We start from the raw sequence: 24,643 nt of genomic DNA on the forward strand, positions 1-24,643 counted from the left end.
AAGGCCGCCCCCCCGTGTGTCCCCAGCCCCCCCATTCCGAGGGTTCCCCCCCAGACTCCCCCAACCTTTACCCCCAAGCCCCGCCCCATCCCGCTCCTGACCAATGGCGATGCGGGGTGTGCGCTGAGGCCACGCCCCCTCTCCCGGCGGACCAATGGGCGTGGCGGGGGCGTGGCGGGTCCCGGCCCCCACGTGCTGGCGGCGGCCGCGGGATGGAGGCGGCGGGAGGCGGCGGAGCCGCGGCCCCGGGCAGGGCCCGGCCGGGACAGCCCCAACCCCAACCCCAGCCACAAGCCCAGCCCCAGACACAGCCCAAGGGCCGGGAGCTCTTCAGGAGCCAGCGGAAGGAGTCCGAGGTAAGAGCGCGGAGCTCGGTGCCGGCACCCCCGGGCTCCGGCGGGACCTGCTGTGGCGTAGGGGGTCCCGGCTCCGGGGCTGGGGCTCCTGCGGAAGGAGCCTTGTCCAGAACTGGGGGAGCTCCCGCTCTTGGGGGCGCTCCCGACCCCAAACTGGACGCTTTAGGGGTCCTGCGGGGGTGGCTTTGGCGTCCTGCGATTCCCAGCTCGGAGCGGGGAGTCCCCAGGGGTGCTCCCTGCCACTGCCATCTCCCCGTTCCTCCCTGCAGTTTCTGGGGTTCTGGCTCAGCCCCAGCACTGGCACCTTCCAGGCCCAGAGCTGGCAGCAGGGTTTTGGGGACCCACCTGGGCTCCTCCACACTCTGCAGGTTCCCTTTTGCCCCTCACCAAGGTCCGGGTGCCTTCACCTCTCCTGCCCCAAAAACCCCGGGGCGCGGGGGAATCACCAAACCCCGCTGGGCTGCTCTGCCCCAGCTGCGCCCGGGGCTTCCTGGCTTCCAGGCTGGGGAAGCAGCACCGGGATCGGGTCACCAGGATCCCACCGGGATCGGATCACCAGGATCCCACCGGGATCTGATGTCCCCGGCCAGCGTCAAGCCACCGCGGGACCCCCGAGAGCAAAGGACGGGAGGACTTCGCTTTCCCACCAGGGAGCTGCGGATCGAGGGGCTCCCTCACCCCAAAAGGGTCCCTGGGAACGGTGTCCAAGTCGTGCCCCCAAGTCGTGAATTTGGGGTTTGCTTTGCTCCCCTGGCTCGGTATCTCAAAGCGGATTAGGGCTGCACGCGCTTCGCCGAATTCCTCACCGACTTTAACTCCCCGAGCCGCCCCGGCGGCTGGGCTGCAGAAATTGGGTGAAAAAACAGCGTTTCTGAGCAAGTCGGGCTCGGCCCGGAGCCGCGCATCCTCCTGGGTCATCAATATTAATCGCGACGATGCGCATCAGTTCCAGCCCGGCTGCCGAGGAGGGATGCTGAGACTCGGAATGGGAAATTATGTTAATTTAGTTAATTATCCATTCATGTGTTCCCTTACCCGGGGCAGGGCGGCGCGGTGCCGGCCTTGGGTCGTCTGGCTGCGGCTGCCTGCTCGCTGCCCCGCCGGAATCCTCCGGCGAAGTTTCATGCTCCAGTTCCTCATCCGCAGGGGAGGAGGAGGGGGATCAGAAAGGCAAAGCCCGAGCCTGGGAGCTGTCAGATCTGCGGTGCTGAGCTCGGGGATCCGCAGCGTCCTCACGGGGGATTTTGCTTTAAACCAGCTCCGGGGTTTGTTTTCAGGGCGTGCGGGGCTTTGAGATGCATCAAATATTCAGTGGCGTTTTGTGTCGTGCCTTTGCGTTTCCCTGGGATGTGAGAGATGCTGGTTTTACACACGGCTTCCACATTTCCGCCGTGTTTTAAGACACGGACTCCCCGCTCCCATCCGTGCGAGTCGCTGCTCCGGCGGCTGGAGGAGCTTTGGCGCAAAGGCTGCGAGTGCTGGCAGCCATCCCGCATCCCAAAATATCCCCAGGGATGTGCCAGCCCCCTCCTAACCCCACCCCGCTCTCCGCAGGGCTCCGTGGATTGTCCCAACCTGGAATTCGAGTACGGGGATGCCGACGGCCACGGCGCCGAGCTGGCAGGTGAAGCAGGTTTCGGGGGCTGTGTTGTTATTTTTAGCTGCCCGGCAGGCGGGGAAAATGAAAATATTGAGTGGTGCGGGAGTAGAGCGAGCGGGGTTTATTATTAGAGAGCCACTCACGCCCTGGGGACGCAGGAGGGACGCGAGGGGACACGAGGGGACACAAGGTGGCAGGAGGGCGGAGTGTCCGGTGACACAGCCCAGGCGGGAGGTGTCACCCTTTATCGGGTGGCTCCTGTCCTGCTGTGCGGTGGCTCCAGCTGCTCCCGCGGTCCCGAGCGTGTCCCGGGAAAACCGGGTTATTTTTACCTCGGTGGATCTCGGCTGCACCAGCTGGCCTGGCAAAAACACATTTCCTCTGCAAGGGATCCTTCCTCCTTCCCTGCGGGATCGCCTCAGCCCTGCCTGGTGCTGCTCAGCGCCTCAGGACTAGAGGGATTCTGTAGGATCAGGTAGGAATTCTATGGAAATTGGCAGGAATCCTATAGGATCAGGTAGGAATTCTGTGAGAAAAGGCAGGAATTCTATAGGATCAGGTAGGAATTCCATGGGAACAGGCAGGAATTCTATAGGATCAGGCAGGAATTCTATAGGATCAGGCAGGAATCCTATAGGATCAGGTAGGAATTCTGTGAGAAAAGGCAGGAATTCTATAGGATCAGGCAGGAATTCTATAGGATCAGACAGGAATCCTATAGGATCAGGTAGGAATTCTGTGAGAAAAGGCAGGAATTCTATAGGATCAGGTAGGAACTCCATGGGAACAGGCAGGAATCCTATAGGATCAGGTAGGAATTCCTTTGGAACAGGCAGGAATTCTATAGGATCAGGTAGGAATTCCGTGAGAAAAGGCAGGAATTCTATAGGATCAGGTAGGAATTCCATGGGAACAGGCAGGAATCCTATAGGATCAGGTAGGAATTCCGTGGGTACAGGCAGGAATTCTATAGGATCAGGAAGGAATTCTGTGGGAATTGGCAGGAGTTCTATAGGATCAGGTAGGAATTCTGTGGGAACAGGCAGGAATTCTATAGGATCAGGTAGGAATTCCATGGGAATAAGCAGGAATTACAGAGTACAGGTGCAACCTGGTGTCTCTCCAAGTCCAGCCCCTATTTGCAGGACCCAAAATGTCTGGGTGTGGGACCAGTGCAGGTCCTGCCTGGCTGTTCCTGCATTCCCTTCGTTCCCAAACTGCTTAAGGGAGACTTAAAATGTCCCCCCAAAAACCGATGAAATGGCAAATGCAGCTGGAGCAGGAGCTGGGAACAGCCCAGGCGGGACATGGGGATTGAAGTGATGAATTTGGTGGCACCGGGGGGCCACGAGGTGCCCCTGGAGCTGCAGGAGAGCTCAGGTTCAGCTCTCTGTCCCATGTCCACCTGGGATGCTTCCCAAGGAATTTGGGAATGAGGAGGAGGGTGATGCCCCTCCATGTCCTTGCTGATCCCTGTCTCCATCAGAGCTGTACAGCTACACCGAGGAGCCTGAGCTGAGCCACAACAGGAGATGCTTCGAGGAGGATTTTCACACTCAAGGTACCAGCTCTGGGCTCAGCTCTGGGGTTTGGGGCAAGAGCAGGGAAGCACCTGGCTGGAAGTCTTGTCCCTTTTCCAGTGCCCAACAGGAGGTGGCTGGAGCTGGACAGGGCTCAGCAGAAGGCCTACATCATGCGCCTGCTGGATGGGCTGGAGGTGGTCAACAGGGACAAGAGGCTCAGAGTAGCCCGGGCCATCCTCTACCTGGCACAGGGTAAGGATCCGCTGCCGTGGGGGTTTGGGAGAAGCCTTTCTCGGGGTTGTGCCAGGTCAGCGCAGTGAATTTCCTGCCTGGGGTGATCCTGTGGACCCCAGGTGTTCAAAGGCAGATCTTCCCTCACCAGTGGTTCTCTTTGGGGCCTCTCCAGGTGTCTTTGGGGACTGTGATAATGAAGGTGATGTCCTGCACTGGTCTCGGCACAACAGCTTCCTCCTGTACCAGCTGGGAACCTTCTCCGCCTTCCTGGAGCTGCTCAACATGGAGATTGAGTGAGAGAACTGCCTCTCCCTCCCTGTCCTCTTCTTCACTTCATTCTTTCTTCTCACCCCTCTGCTTCTTGGACTCGATGACCTTGGAGGTCTTTCCCAGCCAAAATGATTCTGTGATTCCATGATCTCCTTCTTTTCTTCCATTCAATTTGGTCTCCTCCTCTCCATCTTCTTCCTCACCGTCTTCTTCCATCCTCCTCTTTCTCTTCTACCTCCTCTTTCTCCTCATCCTCTCACCTTCCTGCTTTTCATCTTCTTTCTCCTCATCCTTCTCACCCTCTTCCTCATTATCTTTTCTTCTCATCCTCCTCCTCTTCATCTTTCTCCTCATCCTTCTCACCTCCCTCCTTTTCATCTTCCTTCTCCCTATCTTCCCCACCCTTTTCTCCTCATCCTCCTCCTCTCCATCTCCTTTCATCCCATCCTCCTCACACTCTTCTTCAATCCTCCTCGCCCTCCTCTTCATCTTCCTCCTCCCCATCCTCCTCCTCCTCCTCAGGAGGTGGCCCAGCCGTGTCCCATGCCCCGGTGTGGCGTTCCCAGACGTTGTCTGGGTGGGGATGATGTGGCTGGCGCTGAGCTCGTTGCTCTCCTGCAGGAACAGCCAGGCCTGCAGCAGCGCCCTGCGGAAGCCGGCCATCTCCCTGGCCGACAGCACGGAGCTCAGGTAGCCCCTGGGTGCTGGGAGAGCCGTGGGACCACCTGTGGAGACAGAGCAACCTCACCTCCTGCTCGTGCTGTCCCGGCAGGGTCCTGCTCAGTGTCATGTACCTGATGGTGGAGAACATCCGTGTGGAGCAGGAGACGGATCCCCCCGAGTGGAAAACCTGCCGGGAGACCTTCAGGATGGAGCTGAGTGAGCCCCAGATGAGCTCCCATGAGTTCATGGTGCCCTATCGAGGTCCCTCTTGTGCTGGACCAGCGGGGAGAGCTCAGGGATGGGGGGATCTGCTCTGAGCCTGGTCCTGGTCCCTTCCCCACCAGGTTTCCCTGTGCACACTGAGGAGCCGTTTGCTCTCCTGCTCTTCACGATGGTGACCAAGTTCTGCAGCGGCCATGCTCCACACTTCCCCATGAGGAAGGTCCTGCTCCTGCTCTGGAAGGTTCTCCTGGTGAGTGCAAACCCTTCCTTACTCCAGAAACTTTTATTCTGGAAGAGTGCTGCTGCAGCCTGGATGTTCCCCACCGTTCAACCCAACCATACCGGGGTTATTTAGGATGACACCAGGAGCTGACACAGGGAAACGATTCCTTCTGGGAAGAGGGTGGGCTGGGGGAGGAATCTGGAGAACGAACCAGTGTGGTGGTGCTTTCACCCTGGGCTCTCCCCGCTGACAGCCCCCAGCTGGAGCTGCCCAGGAGGGCTCCTCTCCGTGCTCTCCCCTCTCTCTCTGTCCCCAGTTCACACTGGGCGGGTTCGAGGCGCTGCAGGCCATGAAGGTGCGGCGGCGGGAAGAGCTGGGGCTGCCGCCCCTGCCCGAGGACAGCATCCAGGTGGTGCGGGGGATGCGAGCGGCCTCCCCGCCCACCTGCACCATCGAGCTGGTGGAGCAGCAGCAGCAGCAACAGCAGCAGCAGCAGCAGCAGCAGCAGAAGCGTGGCCACCGCAGCCGCAGGGTGAGAGCCGGAGCCTCCTCCTGGGCTGGGGTGGGTTTCCAGCAGGCACCGGCACCATCACCAGGAGTGCTCGTGGTTACAGTTCCCTTTTCCCCCCGCCCAAGCGCTCCGGTGTTTTCCAGTTTTAGGCTCATGGAATGGTTTGGGTTAGAAGGGACCTGAAGGATCATCCAGTTCCAAATGACACCTTCCATCAGATCAGGTTTCTCACAGCTCCATCCAACCTGGCCTTGGACATCCCAGGCATCCAGGGATAGCCACTGCTTTGGGAATTCCAGCCCAGCCAGGAATTCCTTCCCCAGATCCCATCCATCCCTGCCCTCTGGCAGTGGAAGCCATTCCCTGTGTCCTGTCCCTCCAGGCCTTGTCCCCAGTCCCTCTCCAGCTCTCCTGGAGCTCCTTTAGGCCCTGGAAGGAGCTCTGAGCTCTGCTCACCTTCTCCAGGTGAACATTTCCAGCTCTCCCAGGCTGGATCCCTGGGAACTGAGGAGCTCCAGCCCTGGAGCAGCTCCAGGGCTCTCCCCAGCAGCTCCAGGTGCTGCTGCTGTGTCCCCAGGGCTGGGGCAGCTCTGCAGGTGGGGCAGAATTCCATGTCCCACCTCAGCCCAGCCTGGGGGGTTTTTGGGCTCTCAGCACTCGTGGTCATGTTCAAGTTTTTTCATCCACCAGTTTCAATTGCAAGAGATCAGCCCCATGGGGTGTTTGATCCAGAGGAAGCCAGAGGACATCCTGACCTTATGGCAAAGGGCTGATAAGCACTGGGGAGCAAACTGCTCACAGCAAGTTCTTTTTTTAGCTCTGCTCTTGGAGCTGCTGTGTTATGGGCTGAGGATGAAAATGCTTTTTGGTAAGGAAGAGATGTTGGATGGAAGCCCCAAAACTTAAGGTGGAAAGTGGGGTCAAACTCCTAGAGCAGCAAGGTTAGAGGTACAGAAGGAATTATTCTTGTGCTTTGAAGGCAACAGGGAGGGAAATCCTTACCTGAGGAACATCTGAGACCTTGATCCTTTCAGGATGGAGAGATCTGGTGCCAGCACCTGAGAGGGAAATAAAACCCTTGAAGTGACTTGAGTTTTTCCTTCCCTTTCTGCTGCAGCCCCTGATGAAGCAAGACAGTTTGGATATCTACAATGAGAGAGATCCCTTCAAGAATGATGAAGGAGGGGTTGATGAAGAGGAGAACGACGACGTGGACAGCGGGATCGAGGGGGAGCTGGACCTGATGGAGAGGGATGCGATCATCCCCGCCATGCCGGCTCAGCGCCTGCCCATCGAGAGGGTGTCCTTCCCCAAGGGGCTCCCCTGGGCCCCCAAAGTCAGGTAAAGCCACCTGGTGTCACCATCATCCTCCCCAGCCCTGCCTGTCCTGGAGCTCGTTGCAGTTTTTTGGGAAGCACTGGGAAGTTTTTTGGCGTCTGGCAGGTTGAAATGAACTCCACTTCTCTTTTTGTCAGCGTTGGTCCTTCCTGGATTGGCCACTTGCCACGTTTGGTGTGTAAATCCTGGGGAAGAGCTCAGCTAAACCCAGCCCAAGCCAAAAAATGGACAGTCCAGCTTATTGGCCAACAAGTGGGGATCCAGTTTTGGATATCCCAGGTTGTAGTGGGAAGGAGGCTGTGCTGTGCTGGGGCACTGTGGGAGCAGGGTCAGCTTTCCCAACCAGATCCCAGTGGATTGTGGTAGCACAAAGTCCTTGATTAATCATCTTGGGAGCTGGTTAATGCCGCCTCGTTGGGTGAGTAGGGCCCCTGTGGTGCCAGGTGAAGCCTTTTTTAGTGGCAGAGAAAAACATCTAAGGATAAAGGTGTTGGTGCCTTTCCTTCCTAAGACATTTATCCACACATGAAATGAGGGAATGTTAGGAAAGAGGGTGAAAACCTCTGCCCCTTTCCCTCTGTTCCATGTGAGGCTTTTTTTGCTGTTTTTCCCAAGCCTGGATTTAATCCAGTGTCTTTAAAACACAGGAGCAAATAGATATTTTTGAGATAGGAGCAGTGATGGGGTTAAGTCTGTCTGTCCAGAGCATTCCAAGCAGAAACACAGCAGGAATTGGATTCCCACATGGATCTCCACGGTGGTGCTGCGGTGCTCCACTTCACTTAACACTCTCAGCTTTGAAATCAGATGTCTGCTGCTTTTCTTGGCTGGAGGCTGGAAATCCAGCTGGATTCCTTTCTGTCCAGGACAGCCTTGGCTCCCAGCTCATGTCCTGCTTGTAGCGCAGAGATGCCGAGCGGTTCCCATGAAAGATGCCCGAGGTGGACAAGATGTCAGCTTGCTGTTGGAGCAGCGTGTGCTCCGGCAGACCGTGGAGACGACATTTGTTCTCTCTGAGCGAGCAGATGCTCCTTGGAGATGCGTGTGAGGAGCACAGGAGGTGGATACAAAGGTGCCGCTTGTAGAAAACTCCTCTCCGTCTACTCGCACGTCCCCGTGGAGTTGCACAACAAATACAAATGGTTTAGGTTCATGTTGCCCCCAGACAATGAGGGCAGAGGTGGCTTTTGCTGCTGCTGTTGAGATCTCTAGAAATCAGACTGAGGCTGTGATCTCGTACGTGGCTGTTTTCCAACCTTCTCCTTGTTTTTGTCTCTCCGCTGCTCCATCAGACAGAAGGACATCGAGCATTTCCTGGAAGCAAGCAGGAACAAATTCATCGGATTCACGCTGGGACAGTGAGTGTTTCATCCTCCAAATCTGCCCTTGGAGCTTCCATCAGTGAGGGTTTAGTGGTGGGAGGTGTGCACGAAGCTCAGGTTTTCCCAGCTCAAGACATGCTCAGGATGAGGCAGTGCTGGGTTTGCCAGAGCTGCAGCAACCAAAGCAGTGCTAGAAAAACATGTTCCTGGAGAACACTGGTCCCCAGGGACCTCTTTCTATTAAAAATCAGACCTAGCCCAGAATAAGTGACCGCTGGCCCGAGCCAGGAGCTGGTTTGATGCGAAAGGCAGCTGAGACAGTTTGGTATCCACAGCAAATTACCCAGTCTGTGAACAAATCAAGCTGGGGGTGCAGAGTCATCCTGGGACAGGCCCAGCAGGGTAAATTCATTTTTAGGTGCAGTGCTGGGCTCAGACTGGCTCTACCCTATTTCTGATTTCACCTGGTTTCATCCAGATTCAGATTCAATCTGATTTCACCCCAATTCTTCACCCTGATGTCTCTCCTCTCTCGTGCAGGCATGACTGGGAGGAGGTGGGAGGGCAGCAGCTCACACCAACACCTCTCCCAATCCCTGACCCATCTGGGATGTGTTCAGCAGACTCCAGGCTCCCTCTTTTACCTGTTATGACATGGAAATGTTTGAACATGGATGTCCTTCTTTCCTCTGACCTTCTTTCCTCTTCCCCAGGGACACCGAAACCCTGATAGGGCTCCCACGGCCAATCCACGAAAGTGTGAAGACCCTGAAGCAGGTGAGATGGTGGCTCCATGCATGGCATGGGATACCCACCATGTGGATCCTCCTGGCCAGCCTCACTGAAACACAGTTACTGCAGGCTAAAAAGTAAAAAACACAGGGTAAAAACCACTTTTTTTAAAAAAAACACAGTTTAAAAAACACAGTTACTGCAGGGAGTGAAAAGTCGGTTGTCGTAGGAAAAGCTTTTGGAGCTTCTTGCAGGAATCGAGGCAAAATATTAAAAACTGAGTCCTCAAGTAGCCTTTCGAGCATTTTTACTTTCCCTTTATCCAAGGTGTAGCATTCCTGCCTCCTGGTGAGTGTCTGCTGTGTGTTTGGAAGGTGACAGACTTTCAGAGCTGGGTTTGGGGATACATTCCAGAGGGAGGCACAGCCAACCTCAACTCCTGCTCCACAGGGAACGAGACCCCTCCCGAGGCCAACTGACCCTACCCCAGGTCTGGGCTGTCTTTTGGAGGTGATTGTCCCTCCAATTCCTTTCAGAGAGTTCCTAGAAGGAGCAACCAGAAATAACCAAAGGCAGGAGGTGTGAGGGGATTCAGGGACAGGAGGATGAGTTGCCCACACCTCACTGGGATGTTGCTGTGACCACCACAGGCCGTGTTTCCTCCTTCAGCTGTGACACTGCTCTGCCTCTGTCTGTGTGTTTTGCCAGCACAAGTACGTTTCCATCTCGGATGTCCAGATCAAGAACGAGGAGGAGCTGGAGAAGTGCCCCATGTCTCTGGTAAGAAGTCACTTCACCCCATCACCAGAGAGAAGATGGGAGGTTTCCAAGGTGTCACGTAAATCCATTCTTATTTTTACTTCGTTTTCCCCTTGTTTTTAATGCTTCTTCGCCCTAGGGGGAGGAGGAAGTCCAAGAAACCCCTTGTGAGGTCTTGTACCGAGCAATGCTCTACAATCTCCCGCAGTACATGGTAAGCTCCTGTTCCTCAAAAGGAAGGAAGAGCTTTGGAGTAGGGAATGGTGCCAGTCTGGGAGCTGCAGAGCTCAGCACGGCAGGGTGTTCAGGACCTGGATGGTGAGATTTTGGTGGGAATCCTGAGCAGAGTTGGGAGGAAAGTACAGTCCAAGAGGAGGGATTTGGAGGATTCTGAGATGCTGATTGGGTCACGTGGGCTCTGTAGGGGGAGACAGAGATTTAAACATTTAAACTCTAGGTGTTCTTTGTGCTGTTTTACCCGCACTACCAGAGCTCAGGCACGTGTGATGCCTTAGGCTGAGGATCAAACAGAGCTGCTGAGCTCCCCACACTTGTCCTGTCTGAGGTTGAGTGTGGTCTGGTGAAACCCTGTAGAGTTGGCTTGGAGTTGTCCAGTTTTGGCAAGTGAAGGAGAAGGAAGGGATTCCCTTTCCTGGACCATCCCCTCACACCAGCCCTCTCCTGCAGATTGCTCTGCTGAAGATCCTCCTGGCTGCTGCACCCACCTCCAAGGCCAAGACTGACTCCATCAACATCCTGGCAGACGTGTTGCCTGAAGAGATGCCGTAAGTCCCTCGCCAGGTGGCCATCCCAGCCTTGCCACCAAGTCTCGGACCAAGCAGGAGAGCTGATAAGTTTGGGGGGGCTCCAGATTTGGGGTATCTGTTTGGGTGGGTGTTAATTACCATTGGCACCAGGGCAGAGCTGCCAAAGCCGAGGAAGTGACGTTGTGATGATGATTTGAGCGCAGCCACTCCGAGCTAGGTGATAAAGTGATAAATGATAAAGTGATAAATGATAAAGTGATAAATGATAAAGTCCTGCTAACTGGCCCAAATCATAAAGATGTGTCCTCCCTACTGCTCCACCAGGATTCCTAGTGGAGGGCAATCCACTTTTTTTTCCTCCTTTTTTAACGCATTTTGGCCTCACCAGGTGGGATGGGTGGAAATGGGAGTGCTGGGGAGAGTGAAGGTCCTTGGTTTCATGGAGCTCATCCAGACGAACGAGAACTCTGCAGTCCCTTCAGCCTCCCCCGTGCTGCCACAACCCCGGTGCTGTTTTTCCCTCCACCGCAGCATCACCGTCCTGCAGAGCATGAAGCTGGGCATCGACGTGAACAGACACAAGGAGATCATCGTGAAGAGCATCTCGGCGCTGCTGCTGCTGCTGCTCAAACATTTCAAGCTGAACCACATCTACCAGGTGGGCCTACAAGAGGGGATGGCCATTGCTGAGCTGGGCTTAAAGGTCCTGATAAATCCTGTTCTAGGAGATTTCTGGGGAGAGTTTCCATTGAGGAGCTGTAATCACATTTCCATAGCTCCAGGATTTCTACAGGTTGTGCTTTGACAGCATCGTTCCTACCCATGTGGCAGGAGCTTTTAGACTTCTGGGAATATCCATTCAGGTTAAATTTAGGAGATAGCACGAGCCTCCCTGGCAGAAGGGGGAAGAGGAAGGGGATTAGGCAAGACTCACTTTTGCTCTGTCATCTCCAATGCCCAGAAATAGTGCTGGGAAGGACCTCACGAGGTCACCTAATCTGGTTTTGGCAGGATCGGGTTCTTGGGGCTCCAGTTTCAACAGAGGCAGGAGATCTGGGTCATAGTTGCAATCTGATTTTTGTTCCCAGTGTGATTTTTGTTCCATCTGCATGGCACCAATCAAACTGCACCCACTCCAGGGTTTTCCTTTGTTAAAAAAACCCAAGGACTAATATGAGCTGTGGCCCAGTTCTCCACTCGTTCTGCAAGTCAAACAATTAATGTTTTCTAATTTTTTCTAAAGCTTTCAGCACGCTACAAATCCCTCTGATATTTAACTGAGGATAAATATAAATCCACGTATCGGATTGGGTAAAATGAAACCAACTCCCACATTTTTACAATCCTACATTTGTTCCGCTCCCCCCTCCACATCCCTTCATTTATTTTTCTCACTTCAAAGCAGCTCCTTTTCTTTTTTTCCCCCCAGGCAGGAGGGCCATTGCAGCCTGCTGCTGAGCCTGGAGAAAGCTGCAGGGTTCCATCCCCCTGATTCTGCTTTTTTTTTGGGGTCTGATCTGGGTGGTTTTGTTCTTTTGGTGACAAAGGTGGTCTGAGGGAGCACCATGAGAACTCCAGCAGGTCTGAAACGAAGGAATCGCTGAACCACGGAGTGCTTTGGGTTGGAAGGGTCGATTACTCACCAGCACATCCCAGCCCTGTGTCATCTGTGGTGTTGTGTCATCTGTGGTGTGCCAAAGCCGACAGCTGGCACCAGGCTGAGATGAGAACAAACTGTTCCTTCCCTCTCAGATTGGAGATCTGGATGGAGAGGCATGGGAAGGGCAGGGATAGGACTGGGTTTTGCTGCAGTTTGTATCTGTAGAGGATGGGAGAGATTTGTTGTATTATTGAACTGTGGAGTGGTTTGGCTTGGAAGGGATCTCGAAGACCATTTAATGCTTTGAGGCAGAGAGAAATTAAAAGCAAGTAGGAAAATAGTGATATTATTCCAATCAATATTTCTAAGGGAGCTGGGATTAGTGTGTGAGAGCAATAGGAATTATTGCATTTCCTTATTTAATAGCTACAACTCCTTCCCTCTTCCCCACACACTGTTCTACCAGATTTAATTTTGAAAAGCCAAGAGGTGCAGCTACTCCTAAAGCACTGCCGTGAAGTTTGTGTGTCATCTCTATGGCAAATGGAATTTCCCAGCTGCTGTGCATGACACAAACCTTACACAGCAAGCTTCAGGGAGAAGGTGATCTGTGACAACATTCCCAAGTTCTTAGCTTTGTGCTGGAAAGAGGTTTCCATCCCCAGGTGGTGCTCCCAGCTGTCCCAGCTGACGCTGAGCCGTTTTCCCTTCTCTCCCCCAGTTTGAATACGTGTCCCAGCACCTGGTGTTTGCCAACTGCATCCCGCTGATCCTGAAATTCTTCAACCAGAACATCATGTCTTACATCGCTGCCAAAAACAGGTACAGCCACAGCGACAGAGAGGTGATGGGGCAGGAAGGCTTCGTGCTTGGGGAGCCCCCAGATGACCTCAGATGGCTTTGGGGTGTCCTGCCCACTACAGAAATATTCAGAGGGAGCAAATCCCTTTGGCGTGAAGAGGATGACTGGATGCTGGGTTTCCAATCTCTGATTGGGTTGATGAAATAGAACTAAAATAAAATAGGCTTTGTCTTTAAAATCAAGTAGTTTTCATCTTCACATGGACTCCTGGGGAGCCATGCAGTGCCACCGGGTTGGCATCAAGGCCACATGGGGTGGGATCTTCCAGGTCTTTTCCACTTTTTATAGCTGTAATTCAGTTTTCCTGACTCCTTCAGGTTTTCCATGGTTGTCACTGCCTTTTACTGCTGGTCTGAGAGAGGCAACATCCCTGTTTTGGGCAGGGCACTGTCTGGACCCCCATGGATCAAAGACCTGAGGCAGCACAGAATTTTCACTGCTCACCAAGGCAGGATTTCCCTGTTTGGAGAGGAGCTCCACAGGGATGTTGGAATGATAAAAAGATCCCTTTTCTTCCTTTTTGATGCTCTTTTTGTTGCTCTTCAGCTGTGTGTGTAGGCTGGTCTGTCTCCTGCACGGTATGGTTGTGTCTGTGCGAGGAGGCATGCATGGGAAAAGAGGAAATAATATGTTGATCCTCCTGCTATAAATATTTCCACTTTTGGTCCTGTGCTTTAAGTGAGGAGGAAACATATGCCAGGAGTGCTCAGCTCCCTCCTCTGCTCTGGGATGGAGGTTTCACAGGCAGGATATGCACCTGTGAGTGAGGTGGGATGTGCAGCTGGGTGCTCTGAGCCAGGGAGGTGTAAATTCCAGTTTTGGGTGTATTTAACTGACTACTCTTACAAATCCCATAGGCCTGGAGGCCTTTGAAAAACCTGAATATTCACTCACCATGAATTCCCTTGCTGCCAATCACACACCTCCCTTTGAACCTCAGATCTATTTTGTTTACTTTTTTCCCCCCCAGCTTCTTAAATATGCATATGAATAACTCATCTGTCCTTTCTTAATGGATGCAAATCCTTCGAGTCCTTATTAATGCACTCAGGATGGAGCTTTGGAGCCAGGAGGTATCGATGTGCTCCATTAAGCTGAGGGGTGAGGCGGTGCTGAGGCTGGGACCCCGTTTGGATGCTGTCTGTGCCCGAGGGAGACGCGTCGGCACGGCTGCTTCGCGTGCTGGAGATGGGATTGTTCCCCACCCAAACCACTTGTTGCATTTCCAGGCACAGAGCAGGAAAAATGTTACAGATTCCCGGTAGAGATCATCTTCAAAATTTCTCTGGTGTTAATTGGTTGCTATTAATGAGCCCCTTCTTTCCGGTTTTCTGCAGCATCTCCGTCCTGGATTATCCACATTGCACGGTCTGTGACTTGCCCGAGCTCACAGCAGAAAGTCTGGTAAGCAGCACAGAAAGGGTTTTTGTGGCCAGGATTGCTTTATGTGACAGCATGAAGAAGGATTTGAGTTTTCTATACTCTGTCTTCTTATTCTGTAACCCCCAACCTTTCCAAAATTAGATTTTATTTTTTCCCCTCCAGGCTTGAAAATTCCTCCCATCACTATTCTGAGTCAGTGTCAGCTGTGGGGAAGTGGGGAAGAGGCACTGCTGCTGTTGGGCACCTCATAAAAATAGCTGAGTTTAGGATTTTCCCTTTGACAGAACAGAATCACAGAATTCCAAGATCATTGTGGTTGGAAAAGACCTCCAAGATCATCAAGTCCATTCTTGTCCCCTGCCCAGAGCCCTGAGTGTCACATCCTGAATTCCTTGGACACCTCCAGGGATGGGAACTCCAAACCTCCCTGGGCAGCCCTTTCCAAGGCCTGACCACCCTTTCCATATGGAATTCTTCCTGAGCCTCCCTGGGCACAATTTGAGGCCATTTCCTCTTGTTCTGTCAAGACAAAACTCTTCTGCTTTGAAAGAGATTTTACCCAGAGGCTGTTTCCTCCCAGGTTTCAATTGCTCTGAGCACTCCTGTTTTATCAGATACCAGTTTAAGGAATGAACCAAATTCCCTATGGAGAGAAGCTTTAAGTATTCCAAAGACTGGCCAGCAGGATGGGCTGGGCAAATACACAGACTGCAGGTGGGAAAATAATGCTGGCAGGTTCATAACTACAATAATTCGAGTGCAGAGGAGGCTGGACTCAGTCAGCACAGGGGAAAGCTTTGGGGTTAACAGGAAATAATGGACCAGGAATCATTAAAAAGGATCCTGAGCAAATCCAGTCCGGACAGGGATGATCTCATGGTGCTGCAGCAATCTGAGGCCTGTGTTGTTTTCCTGAGGTGTGTAAAGGTCAAAATCATCAGAGGGAAAGATTTTCACTCGGTCCAGGGGCTGCTGAAGGCTGGGTGTCCCCATCCAGCCCTGCCAGACTCCGTGGTATCCTGGACCGATGGGGACATCTAGTGACACATCACTGAGGGCTCCGTGGCTCGTGCTAATCCTCCCCATCAGCCTTTAGGCTGTCGGGGAAAACGGAATGTTTTTAGGGAGAATATTCCCAGTGGGGTCTTGACACTTTGAGAGCTGTCACCTTCAAGGACATCACCTTTCACTTTCCTCCAGCAGATGCAGATGTTATCCCCAAGGGAGAGCAATTTAATTAGAAAATACACGGCAAACAACTTGAATTTTGCCACAAGGATTGGTCTTTGGGAGGATACCCGTGGAGATAAGGATTTAATAGGAATTAGACACACCCTGGTACTTGAGGTATATGTTTGTGCACGCTTTTGTATTCCTTCAGCCAGCACTTCATGTGTTGTTTTAGCTTTTTTTTACCACTCTGATGAGCGATTTTAACATCCCAGCGTAACACATTTCTTAGAGGATGGAACAGATGTTTCTGCTCTCAGTGGGTTGAGCACAGTGATGTGTGTCTGGGTTATCCCAAGGAGAACCAGGACTGTGGGGTAACTGCTGTCCCTACCTGGAGTAAATCAGGAGTGACTGAGGTGGTGAGGGATTCACCCACCCTCTGCTGGGAAAGTCTCTTCAAATCCTGGCCAGTCCCCACCTCCCCTCTCCTGTCACTCCAGAGGGGTCTGCAAAGGGTTTCATCCATCCCTTAGAAAGGGTATTAAAGTCTGTTTAGCCTGTCTTCTCCTTCCATAAATCTGGTGGAAAGAACCTTACCCTACTCGAAGAGACAACATCAGACTGGTGACAAATAAATCCAGCCTAAGAAATGGATATTGGCTTATATGGGATCTTTGGGAAAATTACTTTGTGTGGAGGATGCAGGTAAGGCCTGGGCACGATGTGACACTGCAGGGCCACTGCAGTTTGGGACCCCTCAAAGCACCAGACAGCATCCACGGGCACCTCAGTGACATCCTGGTGACATTCTGGTGACATCCCACCTCTGGATGCCTCTCGGGCATTGGAAGGAGCTGCCCAGGGAGGTTTGGAGTCCCCACCCCTGGAGGTGGCACTCAGGGCTCTGGGGACAAGGTGGGGATCAGGCACAGCTTGGACTCGGTGACCTTGGAGAGCTTTTCCAACCTCAGGGATTCCTTGATTCTGTTTGGCACTTGCCTTTAAAAGCAAAGTTGTGCTGGTGGGATTTTCTTGGGTAAATCTGCTTTCAAAGCTGGATTGGACACTGACAGAAGGGCTCCCCCAAACTCTTCCCGAGGGTGCCCAGATCCTGGAATGGGTCGAGGTTTTGCCCTGAGATAAGAAGGCTGTAGCTGGCTGTGAGTGGTTTATAAATTCAGCAGCCCTTGTTTTGCACTAATCCCCAAACTGGATTTTTGTGGGATATTTCTCCCGTGTTTGGAGTTGTTCTAACATGGAGCAAGTTCTTGCAGTGGTGGAATTACTGCTCAAAGTGGCAGGGCAGTATTTCCACAGGCTGGAGCTGGGGTGTTTACAGTTACCGAATATTTAAAACAATGTCTCAGCAGCACTGAAGCTGGAGGGGATTTTTTGTTACAGAAAAGTCTCATGCTCTTGATACAAACGTTGCTATTTGTCATCCTGTGTTGATTTGTGATTTCCTTTTACCGGTCTGTAGTGTGTGCTCCAAGCATGAATTAATTTACACAGTTACCAAAAGCAGTGGTGATCACCATGCTGCAATTTGCTCTCTGGCTGTAAACAAGGAATAAAAATCTACCACAAAATAGATTTCCCATGATAGAATAATGAGATTTATCCCATTGTTAGCTCTTACTCTAAATTAAAAGCAGATTAAAATTGGAGTGTTTCAGAATGACTTTCCCCAGAATCTGCTGATGATAACCCAAGTGAGGAGGCAGCTCTGCCACTTGTCCTCCCTCAGAAACAAGACTTGTGCAGACAATAAAAATGAAGATTTCTGCCCAAGGACATCTCTGTGGTGGTGCTGATGAACGCTGTGGTCAGGGCTGCACTTCTCCCCTTGCAGGAAGCCGGAGACAACAACCAGTTCTGCTGGAGGAATTTGTTCTCCTGCATTAACTTGCTGAGGATCCTCAACAAGCTGACCAAGTGGAAACACTCGAGGACAATGGTAAGGGGGTGTCCCCCTCCTCGAGACCCTCCAGTGTTTCACCTGGAGCACGTCCCTGGCTCTACACAGCAGCTTCACCCCAGCCTTGTGCTCAGGATTTCTTGTGGAAGTGCTGCAGCTTCTGCTTTTCATCCTCTTCCCTTTTTCCTTCCACAGACTGAGCCTTAAATGCAGAAATACTTTTTCTCCCACAAATAACATTATTTCTACCACCCTCAAGCCCCGTGCAGAGGGCGTTGCTCATGCTGGACGCTCCCGTTCTCCCTCCTGGGGGTTTGTGGCGTACGAGGCCGCGGTGTCGCTGCCCAAAGCGGCACAGACGGCGTCGGCTCCGCTCTAATTCCCGATTTCCCGTCAGATGCTGGTGGTGTTTAAGTCAGCCCCGATCCTGAAGCGCGCTCTGAAGGTGAAGCAGGCCATGATGCAGCTCTACGTGCTCAAGCTGCTGAAAATCCAGACCAAGTACCTGGGGCGGCAGTGGAGGAAGAGCAACATGAAGACCATGTCTGCCATCTACCAGAAGGTGCGGCACCGCATGAACGACGACTGGGCCTACGGCAACGGTGAGTCCTGCCCGGCCTCGCCCCGCTGCCAATCGGCTTCCAAATTTGGCTTCTAAAATTGCTGTCGCTGTTGGGGATTTTTTTGGGAAGTTTTATTGGCACCGTTCTGCGCTGTCGGATGTCGTGAAAGCCAGCTTTGAAAATAATGGGATTTTTTTTTTTTTCCATGTTTAGGTGATATGGGATAATGTCGTGGTTAGTGCAGTTTTTCAGCATTGTTTGTAGTTATATCTGCCCAGATTTTGGAAAAAAAAAATTGATTAGGAGCTCATAATAAGCTCATCAGGTTTTAAATATTTTAAATGTTGATCCTTGCTTCAGTGGTCAGTGGAGATTTTCAGTGAAAAGTGAAATTAAGGAAGGAAAATAGAAAAGGGAATAATAAATAAGAAAAATAGAATAAGAATAGAATAAGAATAGAATAAGAATAGAATAAGAATAGAATAAAAATAGAATAAGAATGAGAAGATATTTATAAATAGAATAAAAATAAGAATAGAATAAAAATAAGAACAGAATAAGAATAGAATAAGAATAGAATAGAAATAGAATAAAAATAAGAAGATATAAATAGAATAAAGATAAGAATAGAATAAGAGTAAGAAGATATTTATAAATAGATGAAAAATAAAAATAGAAGAAAAATAGAAGAAAAATAGAAGAAAAATAAAAAGATATTGATAAATAGAAGAAAAATAAGAGTAGAAGAAAAATAGCAGAAAAATAAAAATACATTGATAAATAGAATAAAAATAAGAATAGAATAAGAATAGAATAAGAATAGAATAAAAATAGGATAAAAATAAGAAGATATAAATAGAATAAAAATAAGAATAGAATAAGACTAGAATAAGAATAGAATAAAAATAGAATAAAAATAAGAAGATATAAATAGAAGAAAAATAAGAATAGAATAAGACTAGAATAAGAATAGACTAAAAATAAGAAGATATAAATAGAATAAAGATAAGAATACAATAAGAGTAAGAAGGTATTTATAAATAGAAGAAAAATAAGAATAGAAGAAAAATAGAAAAGTGAAACTAGAAGTGAGGTCTTTGGGGGAAAAAAAGCCAGGGGCTGGGTAATTATAAAGTCCTTAAAGCAGGAAAAATTACATTTTTATGGGCTATTTTAAATTAAAATACACACATAATGGGATTTGGTTAGGAACAATAATAATTAGGAGTGCCTCTGGTTAATCCACTTGAAACCTTCAGCCTTTCTTTTGCTCAGACCTTGTCAGAGCGATGCTTTCCGCGCTATTTGGGTGCTGTTCCTCCCCCACCGCAGATATCGACGCCAGGCCGTGGGATTTCCAGGCTGAGGAGTGCACGCTGAGGGCCAACATCGAAGCCTTCAACAGCCGCAGGTACGACAAGCCGCAGGACTCGGAGTTCGCCCCGGTGGACAACTGCCTGCAGAGCGTGCTGGGCCAGCGCCTGGAGCTGCCCGAGGACTTCCACTACTCCTACGAGCTCTGGCTGGAGCGGGAGGTGTTTTCACAGCCCATTCGTTGGGAGGAGCTGCTGCACTGCCAGTGACCCCGAGAGGAGCATTGCGTTGGATATGGGGGGGTTTAAGCACAGCTGGAGGGGAAAATAAATAAATTTAAACTTTGCAAAGAGACCAAGTGTCTCTGTGCCTAGCTGACACCTCTTTCTGGAGGTTCCTGTGAGTTCTTGGAGGCCGGAAAGTGTTGGCAGAGGGCCTGGAGCAGGTTCCAGAGCGAGCTCAGGTGTGTCTCTAAGCTCGGTGTAAGGATTCCAGCTGGGAATTCCATCCCTCCCACGCTGTTCCTCGTTTGTTTGGATCTATTCGGTTCTGCCTGGCTGCTGATGTGCTCCCAACACCATCCCCGGGGTCCCAGGAGCACAGCTTGGCTTGGGATGGAGACAACATTCCGTGTTGTCCCTGGCTGAGTGTCCTGGTGCCACCAGGGACGGGTCCTGCGTGGTCCCCTGGACACCCACCCGTCACCTTTTCACTGCTGCTCTCCTTCACTCACCTTTATTAAACCACCCTGCTGTGCTGGGCAGCGTTTAGAGCTTGGAGGTCCCATTTCTCTGCCCCTTTCTCTCCCCTTCTTCAGCCCTGAGGAGACAGCAAATACCACTTTAAATAATCCCATTTTAACACAGATTTTTGGTTGTTTGCGGGAATGTCTGTGCCAGGTCTTAGAGTGGGGAGGGAAAAGTGCTTTGGTGAAGGATTTGTGGGGAAAAGAGTGGATTCTGTGGTCCATAGCTTTCAGAATGAATAGGATATTGAGCTGTAAATTTTGTATCGATTTAATAACTTAATATTTAAATTAAATAATGAACACTACACTTGGGTAAACCAGCGTTGCATGAGGGTGGCATTTGTCAAAGCATCGTGTGTTCGTATAGGGCAGGGAGGCCCTAAATAAACAAGTGTTTGTTATGGCAGGATTTGTGCTAATTGCTTAAATAATTAATTAACCTGGGAATGTTTCCTTCATGGGGTTTGTCCAAGGCCTTGTTCATGGAAATGGCATTAAACCTTTTAAAACCTTTTAAAATACGCTTTTGTTCAAAATAAACCAACTTTTAAAGGACACCTCTTTAATTAAGCTTTTTCTTCCTGTGTCTTAATTTAAATGCTTCGTTTTTATTATTTTTTTTAAGGACAAAAACGTTCCCCAAACTCAGCCCTCACCCCTGCCCATCTCCACTCAAGGGGAAATTAAACAAATTACTAAAGAAACTTAGAAAAGCCAAAAAACCCAAAGTATTTGGTTTAAACCCTTTTTTTTCTCCACAGTATGTTAAATAAAAAAATTTAACCAGTACATACCCAACGTGCATTTTCCTATATTTTATATTTAAATTGTGCTTTTCACTGCCTGTTATTTTTACTGAGAGAGATTAGAAACACAAATTCTTACCTGAATGTCTGGGTGGTGGAGGATGGGACAAACTTATCCTGGACTAAAATTTATTCACACCATCACCACCAAATTTTCTGCTTCCCAGAGAGAGATCTCCACAGAAAACCTGAACCTCTGCATAAGAAAGTGACTTACGGAGAGGCTACACCTTTATTTTAAATATTTATTTCCCATCCTGACAAGCAAGCAGCAGTTTCAAACTTTTTTTGCTTGACAATGAGGATTTTCTCCTCTTTAAAAAATTCTCAAAAGAGCTGGGGGGCAGCAATTAAGGAATAATCATTTTATATGTTCAGCAAGGCAGTTTCAGAACCAAGTTTTGGGTGGTTTCTGCACAGCTGGAGGAACATCTGTTATCTCACCTCAACAGGACTGTTGGTTCCAGGAACCCTCCAGTGTTCCCAGTTCCTGTTGTAACTGCAATAAAGAAGTTTTTTTTGTTGTTGTTTTCACCCTACAGGTGGTTGATGAAGGTTTTGCTATGGGTAAGTCCTTTCCTTCAGCACCTCAGCACAGCTTATTCTGTTTTCTTGTCGATTCTTCCCATTTCCTAGGGATGTAAAGCATATGGAATTGAGTTATTAATTTCTCAGTCTTCTCTAAGCAACTTTCCAGCTGGTTGGTGAATTTAATGCAAATTTCAGTGAAGGATAAAAGGCTACAAAGACACAAAGTTCCTTTCAGAGGTGCGAAAATAAACAGTGATCCCAAAAAGAAAAAAAAAAAGTGGGGGGATTTAGCCTTTATCCATTCAGTTTGGCAGTGTTAAAAATAAATACCCCTCCTTTTTCTCCTGTGTCCTGACTGACTCTGTATTTATCCACATGTAACCACAGAAATGACTGTATGAGGTCAGGCTGATTATACTCTGGAGTTTGAGAAGCTTCCCTGAATAATTTATCAAAGCCTTGCATGTGTAAACAGCAGCTTGTTCTGCAGCCAGGTCCAAGCACTGTCACCAAACATTACACTTGACAGCACAGGATGATTTTTGTCTCCTTGACTGAACATTTCATTGCTCTGCACCTTCATTTTTGCCTCAATAATTATGATGTGGCCTCCTCACAGTCGTCTTTGCTAAAAGGAGATAATTAGTGTAATTACGGTTGTTTCTTTTGTGCCGTGTGGTTTGTTAATGCAAATGACACAAAGTTTTCCTGAACAAAGTGTAAAGCAGGGTGGTTTTTTTTTTTCATTTTTCTTTCATTATCCAAGGGTCATTCATGAGAATTTTATTCCCAAATCCACAGACTTTTCTCCTGAGCTACACTACCAAGTCTTTTTATTAGGGAAGAAGGAAGTTTCCTTATGCAGCAGAGAGCATGTTTAGAGAGGTTAATGTTAAAGATAAAAATAAACCCATGGTCTAGGCAGACTTGCTGATGTGTTTGTTGGAGTTTGGCAATACTGCAATTATTTTTTTTCTATGAGGGATTTCAGCTCCTACTGATATTTTACTTGTGCCTATTTTTTTAGTGCTTTGCAAGTGAAAACCTGGTGCTGAGGCATCAGGAGAGACTCCTCTCTCCTATATTTTTTTCCCAAATTTAAAAATCACCCCGCATTTAGAAGCATTACTACCCTTGGATAAAACTGTTGTGTCTGAAAAAGGGGCAGAGAACAAAATGAACCCTTCATGTCCCTATCCCTCCCTCAGACCCTTCCACCTCCATCTATTCCCTGCGTCTCAAGCCTCAGTTTATGGGAATTTCTTGGAAATATTCAACCTCCATTACACATCATTTTCAGGGCCTGCTGTCCGGAGCTGTGGCTCTGCAAGGAGGCAAAGCAGAGGTTGTTTTTTAAATATTTTTGTGGTGAAGGAAGCTGAGTCAGGTATTTAAACAGACTCCCCCGTGTCACGCAGCAATAATGTGAATATTCCACTAATAGTCCACCAAATGCCAATCTTTCCAAGACCTTTGGGAAAGCACGACTTGTTCCACTCCTCCTCGCAGCTCGAAGTTGTTGTGCTGGGGGTTTTCTCGCCTCCTTGTGACATTTCCCTGAGGCTTTTGGCTGTGGGTGGGACAAAGGCGGTAATGGCGGCGGCCGCCCCCCTCAGGCCCCTCATCCCCCCTCAGAGCTTTTCCCGCCCTTTTCCCCGCGACGACCGCCGCGGCGGGAAGCGCGCGCGGGTACCGCCCCCGGCAGCTGATTGGGCGATGGGCGTGTGCGTCAGTAGCTGATTGGACACCGAGCTGTCAATCAATCTCAGAGCCCGCCCCCGAGGTCGCTATGACAACGCGACGCTGAGGGGAAGGAGAGGCGGCCATGGCGGCTCTGCGGGGGAAGAGGGGTCGGGATCGCTGAAGAGCCGCCGTGATGTGGGCACAGGAGGGTGAGATTCTGCCATTTCTACACGAGGCGGTGAGGCAGGTGGAGCTGGGGCAGCCGCGGGAGAAAAGGAGGTTCAGGAAGGACCTGCTCGCTCATTACAACTCCCTGACAGGAGTGTGCAGCCAAGTGAGGGTCGAGCTCTGCTGCCAGGGAACAGGGACAGAAGAGGAGGAAACAGCCTCAGGATGTGCCAGAGGTTTAGGCTGGATATGGGGAAAATTCCTGCCCTAAAAGAGTTTCCCAGCCCTCGCACAGCCGCAGGGTTGGATGGAGTCCCCAGCTCCGGAGGGATTTCAAAGCCATGTGGATGTGGCACCTGGGGACACTTGGGGTCGGTGGTGGCCCTGGCAGCGCTGGGGAGCGGCTGGACTTGGTCCTGGAGCTCTTGTCCAGGATTCTGTGATTGCAAACCTCGAGGGCTTTGCTGGAAAGTTCAGAGTCTTGAAATTTGACAATTAGCAGCTGATTTCACAGGTGAGTGGCAGCTTTTAGGGATGACCCGACTCGACCTGTTTTTGCGAGGGAGTAACTATTTTTTTCCCTTTTTTGCTTCAAAGTTTAGTGAGGACCTACACAGACACAGGAGCTTTACACTGTGTAACTAACCGTGTAATTTTGTTTTGTAGGATCCATCTCCAGGGCTTGATGTGGAGTCCTGGCCACCCTGTGAAAAGACTCAGCCATGGTAAAACACCTTTGATCCTTCAGAAATGTTGATAACACTTTTTTAAGGAAAAGGGTTAATGTGCAAAAGGTTCCTTCCCACAGCTGCAGGACAGAACTGACCTGCCCAAATTACCTTTGTGCTCAAGTGTAAACTTAATTCTGATTTTTTAGCTTAAAAATCTAGGCTGTAAAATTTTGTACATAACATATAGAGCCTGCGAGCTCTATCTTTTATATTTTTATATATTTTATATATATCAAATCTTTTATATCTGGGAATATCAGCAACAGGCTGAATTCCTACCAGGAACCTCCAAGTGCTCACAAAATCCACCAGAGACACTGGGCAAAGAAGGAATGGGACTCAGGTGGCTGGCTGGCTACAAAATCTGGCACAAGCATGTCCCTGTGAAGGGAGCACATTCCAGCATGTAAAATTCCACAGATTTCCACAAATTCTCTCTGATTAAGGTGTGTGAAAGAGGCTTGTTGCCATCCCAAACCTATGTGTGAGCTCAAGTAGTTTCATTCTGCAAATAATCTGCCATCAGCTGCAGTTTACACTCTTATTTTCTCTCTTTTTTGCTTCTGTAATAGAGGGTCTGTGTGTTTTACATAGAAAATTTGATTTATTCAGTTTTCCTTAGCTGTTCACATTCTTTCATGCC

General features: G+C 50.0%; 1 protein-coding gene across 2 annotated transcripts; it reads left to right on the forward strand.

Annotated features, from left to right (window-relative positions):
- The first annotated feature begins 104 nt into the window (after positions 1–104).
- LOC131593061 (striatin-interacting protein 2-like) lies at positions 105–20,634 on the forward strand. 2 transcript variants are annotated; one of them, XM_058865254.1, is made up of 21 exons: positions 105–356; positions 1,911–1,980; positions 3,443–3,517; positions 3,597–3,731; positions 3,886–4,006; positions 4,605–4,673; positions 4,756–4,862; positions 4,991–5,118; positions 5,408–5,623; positions 6,720–6,943; positions 8,233–8,298; positions 8,976–9,039; positions 9,703–9,774; positions 9,893–9,967; positions 10,441–10,538; positions 11,052–11,178; positions 12,842–12,942; positions 14,320–14,386; positions 17,391–17,495; positions 17,854–18,058; positions 19,279–19,518. In XM_058865254.1, exons 1-21 carry the CDS (start codon positions 213–215, stop codon positions 19,383–19,385), a joined length of 2,376 nt encoding a protein of 791 aa, XP_058721237.1. In that variant the 5' UTR covers positions 105–212; the 3' UTR covers positions 19,386–19,518. The 2 variants fall into 2 exon arrangements, with proteins under 2 accessions (XP_058721237.1, XP_058721236.1); XM_058865253.1 differs by having other exon boundaries at positions 114–356; positions 19,352–20,634.
- The last annotated feature ends 4,009 nt before the right edge of the window (positions 20,635–24,643 follow it).

This window comes from Poecile atricapillus, chromosome Z (assembly GCF_030490865.1).
Source record: "Poecile atricapillus isolate bPoeAtr1 chromosome Z, bPoeAtr1.hap1, whole genome shotgun sequence".
Taxonomy (NCBI): Eukaryota; Metazoa; Chordata; class Aves; order Passeriformes; family Paridae; genus Poecile; species Poecile atricapillus.

Coding starts and splice junctions, on each gene's coding strand:
- LOC131593061 (XM_058865253.1), top strand. CDS start 213: ATGGAGGCGGCGGGAGGCGGCGGAGCCGCGGCCCCGGGCAGGGCCCGG. Junction 4,007..4,604: donor CTGCTCAACATGGAGATTGA/GTGAGAGAACTG, acceptor GCTCTCCTGCAG/GAACAGCCAGGCCTGCAGCA. Junction 12,943..14,319: donor TACATCGCTGCCAAAAACAG/GTACAGCCACAG, acceptor GGTTTTCTGCAG/CATCTCCGTCCTGGATTATC.